Source organism: Pundamilia nyererei, unplaced genomic scaffold (assembly GCF_000239375.1).
Source record: "Pundamilia nyererei isolate P.nyererei 1_Seehausen unplaced genomic scaffold, PunNye1.0 scaffold00019, whole genome shotgun sequence".
Taxonomy (NCBI): Eukaryota; Metazoa; Chordata; class Actinopteri; order Cichliformes; family Cichlidae; genus Pundamilia; species Pundamilia nyererei.
Window position 1 is genome coordinate 3,673,128 of NW_005187420.1, and position 8,045 is coordinate 3,681,172.

The following is an 8,045-nucleotide window of genomic DNA, read 5'->3' on the forward strand; positions in this document are numbered from 1 at the left end:
TCTTTACTTCCTGATTTATTTTGAAGGTTTTCTGTTTTTGCTCTTTTGCCGTTCACCTCCCTGACGTGTTTGTGAGGTCATCGCGTCACCTCCTCGTGTTCGTCTTGTCCTTTGCTCCTCCCCCTGTTTCAGCTTCCCTCGTTTTATTACTGGATGCTGGCCATCGTGCTTCCTGCCCACTACGTGATTTCTGCACTGATGTCTGGGGCAGCTTTGAAACCTTCCCAATGAAATGGATCATTAATACAGGAGCACCTCAGCCCGTGAGTGTGGACCGTCTGAGGTGCAGGAATCTAAAAGGCCAACATGGCGTGCTGCACGCATCAGCAAACGGGTTCCTGAAGCCCGGAGGCCGGCTCAGGACCACGACCTGATTTATTGTCCGCTTTACTCTCTGTGAGCATCACTTCAAAAAGGAGCATCTTGTTTTATTCAACAAGACTTCAAACTAGCAAATGAGACCATAAACTGTAAAGTGTTTACTGTAATCAGAGGACTTGCCCCCTGCTGGACACTAGACAGAATGCAGGGACCTGCAAACTCCACTTTGACTGCATTCACCATAAACACTGCACGACTCCACCTTTAAACTAATATTCACTGACTTCATGTCGTTATTCAGGTAACATGTTTGTGCTCTTTTCATTCTATAATTGTCGAATGAACAAAGTAACATCAGAGAAGCTCACTGATGCAACACTTCTCATCTACTTCTGCTGAAATCCAGCTTTTACCAGGAACATCAACAGGGGAGCACACTGAAGCCTGTGTGAGCTGTAAACACACACAACACTAAAACATGAGGCGACATATCCATGAAAAGACGGAAAAAACACCCAAGAGACAGGACAGAGGACGTTTTTCTGCAGACACACAGCGACTGCATCCAGCTGCGATTCAGAAGGTCAGCCCACACAGCTCATCCCCATCCTGTGAGTGTGCTGCTAAAAAGCCTCTCCGTGTCATTCACGGGCCGGCGTGCCTGTGAATGACGAGCGAGCATGAATAAGAGGTCAGCCCCTCCATCGCTGCTCTGTTTTGCAGGCACTGACGCCTCCTCCGCTCGCCCCTGACGGCTGCAGCGCTGGCCAGACAGAAACACACCAAAACACTCATCATTCAGGGCCCGGGGGGGGCAGCCGAGCGTCTGCTGGGAAACGTGGCCGGTACCGGCCCAATCCAATAAACACGCCGGGTCAGTCGGGACTTCAGCCTCTCGCCGTGCAGGAGCAGAAGAGCATAACACACACTGTATATAAAAGATGGACAAATCCAAAAACGCTATCACCGACTTTTGTGATTCGACCTCTGTGGCCGTCACCAGATACCAGGAAGTTCCCCCCTAATGGCTCGTTCGGGACCTCAGACACAGATGACCTGCTGTCAGTGCTCGGTGACATCCAAATGACATCCTTGAATTTCACTCTCAAAGCTCCGCCTTCTTGGACGGCCTGTTAGTGCAGTGACCTCACAGCAGCCATATTATTGGTCACATGATGCCATTAAAATGCTCCAACAGCACAAAAACCTTCTGCTCTGATCTTTTAATGCTTCACTGAAAACTTTCTTTTTCCAGTTTCACCTCGATTCATACATTTCTGCCGTGACGTGGCTGCACCTGTCCGTTTATGATTGAATGAATATTTCCCTGCTCTGTTTAAGGTGCAATATTAAGAAATAATATAAATACAGTTATTATTTCTTTGCATGTGCACGAGACTGAAGTGTGACCTGATGGTGGCGCTAAGAATAAAAACACCAAAGGTAATTATACCATCAGTGAGTCGTTTTCACTGCAGGCTAGCTGTGGGTAGAGGTGGGCGGAGCCTATCACCCTGATGCCGTTCACCTGGGCAGGTTGAGTCTTGGTTATTTAAGCTGCCTCCTCAGCCTGAGCCATTTTGGACTCAAATCTTTTTAAAGTGCGACTTCGTTGGTCTCGACTGCGGCGTGCTCGGCTCGGTGAGTACTGGGACCGCCTCTGTGAGAACGGCTGCGGGGTGTGGCTCCCCCACAGGGTTCTCTGGTTAGGTGGAGTTGGGGTTAAACTCCTTTTAATGCTGCTGTGTGCCCACTTGGCCTGAATGTGGATTATTTGTCTGAATTGCTGCACTTTAAACTTCACCGTGAGACGCACCAAATAAAACATTGAAGCATTTAAGTGGACAGGCCGGGTCCAGGTTTGAAGGCCATAAACAGAGTTTAGCATTCACGCTGATCCTGCTGTGTCCGAGTACAAACACGTCTGTTAAGCTGAGCTTAAACCTGCCTGAAGCTTTTAGTCTCGTTTGTCTCGGGAATAAAAGTCCACTTTGAACACCTGGCTTAATGTTGATGACAGATGCAAACGACCTCATCGACACGGTGATACCAAAGGTTCAGCTTCTCATTGTTTTTAACTGGAAACCTTTACATCACAACTTTAACTGCATCCGTCTGTGCTCCCTTTCAGGTGTGCACGTCTGACAGGTGAGGCTGCTGCAGGAGGTGCACAGACACATGCATTACATGAATTAAACCCTGCTGCAGTGATGTGGAGAACATCATCAGCTGATGTTAAACTGCTTTATTATGCTCGTCTCATCAATTGTGACTCAAAGACCAGCTGATACTTAACGACTTTAAGGTCTTAAAATAAAACCTGACAGCTTTGACTGGTCTCTCCTTTTATTGGCTCGCCAATGATTTCATGACCTGAACGCCGTTTCCTCAGATGGAGGCAAAGCGTAGCTGCCTGTACTCCTGCAGTGTCCTCGCTTGTCTCTGACATTTTTCTGTCCATGTGCAGAAACGTGTCACCTTTACCACGGTCTCAAACACCGCGGCGCTCTGTAGAAACTATCATCCCAGGAAGCTCTGACTGCAGACGCGATTCTTACGCCACAAACCTCCCAGCTGTGTCACCTGAGCTCCTTTCATGATCCTCTTGGCTTTCATGCTGAGGTAGAAATCTCCCCACAGGGTTTTCAGTAGCACCTCCTCCTTGATGCCCATCCTCTCGCTGTAGATGTGAGCAAAATGCCGGATGCTGGAAAACAGAATCAGCCTCCATGAACATCCAGAAGCCTTTTTTTGTGTTTTGTTAAAGGCTAACAGTGACACAGACGTGAACTTTAACCCCGGGCTGATCAGCTGATCAGCCCGGGGTTAAAGTTGTATTTTATATTGAAATTCATGCGAAGTTATAAATCTGGTCAATGTATTTTACTTTGAAAGGCAAACACTCAGCTGGGTCTGTATTCATGTTACATTTAAGAACGGCGCCATCTGCTGGATGATCTTCCTGAACTGCACCCAGCCCACAGGGTGCACACATGTACACACAACTCTCCTTATTAAACTAAACTGGTGCTTCTGTTTAGACTGAAACAAACCTGACCGCACTCACCTGCACTCACCTGTCCTTCTGGTTTGCGTGCACCTTTATTCTGCGTGAGGGTTTTAATGAAGACTCTTCCTGCACTGCTGTATATTATGCTTATATATGCACATCTGCATTAAAGGCTCATGTCTCTCTGCACAGAAGAATCTGTAACTCCAACAGCACCGACGCCTGTGCTCAAACCAAACTGTGGCCCTAAAAGTGACTCCGGTCAGTTAATTTACACCAGCATGACTATCATGGCCTCACGAGCCGGCTGAGCCGCGGCACCGGAGTCTTTCAGTTCATGTTCTGCGTCCTGCAGCCTGCAAACAAAGCTTTGCTCCCTCCGTGAATCGACGCCGCCTCACCTGAAGCCCCAGCCGTCGATGGCGCTGGCAAACACCACGTTTCCCTGGTCGGGAGAAAAGTAGAGGTGGGAGTCGTCGACCTCTTCGAGCCCGGCGCTCCAGTCGTAAACCTGGTCTCCGCTCGACTTCTCGCCCTCTTTCTCCTCCTCCTCCTTCCCCGCTCGCTCCTCCAGAACTTTAGATGTGAACAAAGTTCCCGTCACGGCGTTCACCTGCAAGGACAAATCACGGCGGTGCACGAAGCGTACGACTCAGCAGGTGTTGGTTAGAGACGGTAAAACGTGGTTGACAGAGCCGGGTCCTCACCTGTTCCAGGATCTTCTTCAGGTGAGTGTAAGCTTCCTGAGACGTTAGCTTCAGCTCCACCACGAGCCGATCAATCTTATTAATGACCAGAACCGGCCGGATGTTCTCCAGCCACGCCTGCCGCAGCACAACCTGGGTCTGACACACACACACCTGCGTTTGAGAGCTCGTGGTGAAACACCTTAGTTAGAAATCAAGACTGCGTCATAAACTGTACTGAAGTAGCAGCAGAGGGCGATAACGACGGTTTGGTTTTAGTCACATTTCTTGCTGATCTCAGAGAAGCTCACTTCTGATGACAGCGATACTGAGATGGACTGCTGAGGAGTCCCTGTCAGTAAGTGCTGCTGTTAGCATCTGTCAGCATCTGTCAGCCAGCAGGAAAGTGGACCAAACACAGCTGGACTCATGTGATGTCTGAAGGCGGGACGATCAGGATGATGGTGGAGGTGTGTGTGGGAGAAGGACAAACGGAACATGTGCAAAAACAGTCGGATATAGTCTGAAAGCCGTCTGTGATGTTTAAATTGAAAGTAACTTATAAGCCGTATGATGACTGTCTCCAGCCACATGTGTAAAACATGACCGGGCAGAACGTTGGCGTCCATCTGTCCCTGTACTCAACATGGCGGCTTCACCAAAACTGGCTCCGGCTGCGATCACGGTTCTGCTGATGAAAATGCATCAACTTGTTGGAAGATGTAATTACACACTAACGTGTATTTATGGGCACTTATTCTGTTACATTATGATGATGACCTGAGTGGCTCTGTGAGTATCTCAGGAGGCTGAGGTTCAGCCAATCACAAATCTCCAGTCAAGAATCTAAAACTCGCTCTGGTGGCGGAGAGTCCCAGACTTGGTGTCCCAAGAGGGTCACGGATAAGAAATCCCTAGGAGGACGTCTTAGGGAAAATCTGGGCCTCTCCACCAACTGCTCTTACAGAAGCTTCTCAGAGAGGTGGAACATCTTCAAGAAAGTCCAGACGCTTTTCTTTCCGAGCTCCTTGAACTTCCGAAAACCGAATCCACAGTAAATGACATTTCTCGTCCTTAAAGCGCATCTCTGGAACAGCAAGGTAGCAGATTTACCTGCGGACACACTCCCTCCACCGCATCGACAACTACAACAGCTCCGTCGCACAGCCGGACGGCGGTGGAAACTTCTGAGGAGAAGTCGACGTGACCCGGAGAGTCGATCAGATTCAGCAAGTACTCCTGATCTCCTGAGACGAGGCACACAAACACAGAAGGGCAGTTAGCATCAAACAACACATCAGCGTCCAGCACAGGTGAAGGACGACCACACGGGGGCGTTTTTACAGTTAAATTCTGGAGCCTATCACAGCTGTTATAGGGCGAGAGGCGGGGCACAGCCTGAGCAGGTCGCCACCATCACAGAGGACAACACGCAGACAACCACTCACATTCACAGCTGTGGGCAGTTTAGAATCACCAGTTAACCCACCGCCACTAACTGCATGTGTTTGGACTGTGGGAGAGAACCCACGCACACACGGGGAGAACATGCACTGGATGCAGAAGCGCCCCCTGCACACAGATACATGAGCCAGTCGGACGAACAGCACGGGGTTAGTCCCGAGGTGAAGTGAACCCCGCCGAACAAAGGAGCGTTACCGTGTGAGTAGTGCAGGGAGATGGCGCTGGACTTCATGGTGATTCCTCGGAGCTGTTCATCCTCCCGGCTGTCCAGATACCTCAGCTGTGAAGATGCAGCAAAGAAAAAAGAGTGAGAAACCTGCTCCGACCTGCCCAAGAAACTCTGCAGCCAACAGTCACTAACCTTCCCCGCCAGTCGACTGGATATGATGCCATTACTCGCCACTAAGCAGTCCGCCAGAGTAGTTTTACCTGAAAACAGGCAGAAACTTAAAGACATCCTGGCAGAAACCCTCAGGAACAGAATCAGTGTTTAACACTTTTAAATAAATGAATACAGAACATCTGTAAAATGTGAGTGTTAATAAAGCTTCAAAGTCTTGAGTAGTATAGCTGTAATTAGATATGAGAACACAGTGATGCTGCTGATGTCAGTCACTTTATACATCACGCCAAATCCTGCATCCCAGTGTGTGTGTGTGGGGGGGGGGCTGCCACTCAGCAGCTGGCTGTAAGTAAATAAAGTGTGCCGAATATTAACTTGGGCTCTAACGATTAAAGAGCTCCCCTTCTTCATACTCTACCTGCTCGGCAGTCCCGCCGAACAGCAATTCAGTTAAATCTTCGATCGAGTTTGGCTCGTTGTGCTTGTTTATCCTCCCACAGTGACTCACGTGAGAACTGAGATAAATGCTAAATAACTTTGACCCACCGTGATCAACGTGAGCCAGGATGCACAGGTTCCTGATGTTGGCTGGGTTTCTCTGCAGGGAGATGATCTTCTCCAGGCTGGTGTGTCCCATCGTGAACACCGACAACAAGCCCACCTTCACCTGCTAATGATGTTAGCCACAGCGCCAAAGCACGGACGGACCAACGGTCACCGGTTGGACCTGTCAGATAAGTCCCTGAAACACGGAGTGACGAGAATGAGAGCCGGCAGCGGAGGAGCCGCTAACTCTGCGGCTAACCACCACAAACTCCTCAAAAGAGGAAGAGGAGGAAGAGCACACTTCCGCTCTAAAGCAGCGACGCGACGTCCCGGGAGTCTAAATCAAGCCAAACGCACAAACCGAGCCGTGAAAAGCTCGCATCTTACAAACATGTGGGGGACACCCGACTCACGTTGTTTTCCCGGAAGTTGATGCCGGGAAGCACTTTAACCACGCCCATTGGCATACGTCCTAGCTGCGTTCAGGAGCATTTGGGAAAAAAGAGCTTCGTCCTGGCGCCACTGAGTTCACGCGCGCCGCCGTCACGGAGGAGGATTATGGAGGGCCAGGAGTGACAAAAGGAATTGATTGAATACGCCATTAGATAATTATTGTTTCGTTTATCAATTCGAATTGGAATTAATGAATTAAATCTTTCAATAATTAATTAAATGCCTATTCATTTAATTTAAAACATTTAATAAATTATTTCTAACTTTTATTGACTCATTTAATTATTTAAAAATGTATTTATTTATTCATTCAGAATAAATTCTGACACTAAATGGAAATTCACCTGAAAAGAAAAAACCCCCTGCTTGCCCCGACCCCCGCCACCAGAAATCTGAGAAATTCCCATTTTTAAATACGACTTTTCCAAAAGTTCTTATATAAAGAACTGATTATGATGTAAAACACAGAATAGGTAGAATAATGCAGTCACAGGGATATTTCTAAAATCACTTTTCATTTATTACATAACTGCTTCTTTTATACTGCTGACTACGGACTATTATTATAAACACGGACACAAAACATATCAATGATCAGCGGCTGGAGGCACTTCCTGTGAGTTATCTCGTATGTTGGTGGTGTGTAGATACCAGTTAATATATAATCTGATTTGGGACAATCTGTTTTTTTAACACACTTCTTGCTCTAACTCACGTATCACCCAGAATGTGTCATGACCCAGCTGATAATGGTTTCAATGATGATAACGGCTAAAAACGTCATAACCAGTGTAAACCATCTAGACTCACCTCTGCAGGCGCCGTTGTAGATATCATAGGAGGGGGGGGGCAATAAAATTTAAAAGTGAAGAAGAAGAGCTGGGATTTTTCTTTTTTCTTTTTTAAAAGCTTCACATTCACCAAACTTCCAGACAGGAGCGGGTCTCTCTTTGTTTCCAACAAAAACGTCTTTTACTCCCAAAACATGAGTTTCTATCTCACACACAGAGGGTTGTGAGCCTCTGACACCATGTGTACACCTGTTGATGATGCCTCAAATTGTGCCCCCCCCCCCCCCCCCTTTATGTTCCTTTCCCAGTGAAATGTGTAAGTTTCCTTTAAAGCCCCCTTTTCCATAACACACCAGCAAAGGTGGTGTGGGCCACTCGCCCTGAAACACCTGAATATCACTTGATGTGGACCCGTGTCTGAGTCAGTGACA

At 48.0% G+C, this 8,045-nt stretch overlaps 1 protein-coding gene across 1 annotated transcript in view; it reads right to left on the reverse strand.

The window, feature by feature from the left end:
• The window catches only part of efl1 (elongation factor like GTPase 1), a 73,857-nt gene extending 66,893 nt beyond the window's left edge, over positions 1-6,964 (reverse strand). The window contains exons 1-7 of the mRNA XM_013909105.1: positions 6,371-6,964; positions 5,843-5,910; positions 5,677-5,761; positions 5,131-5,264; positions 4,039-4,176; positions 3,733-3,944; positions 2,844-3,028 (exon numbers count right to left, since the gene is read on the reverse strand). Coding sequence (XP_013764559.1) covers positions 2,844-3,028; positions 3,733-3,944; positions 4,039-4,176; positions 5,131-5,264; positions 5,677-5,761; positions 5,843-5,910; positions 6,371-6,461 — 913 coding nt within the window. The 5' untranslated portion in view covers positions 6,462-6,964. The remainder of the gene's footprint in view (positions 1-2,843; positions 3,029-3,732; positions 3,945-4,038; positions 4,177-5,130; positions 5,265-5,676; positions 5,762-5,842; positions 5,911-6,370) is intronic.
• Positions 6,965-8,045: the final 1,081 nt, after the last annotated feature.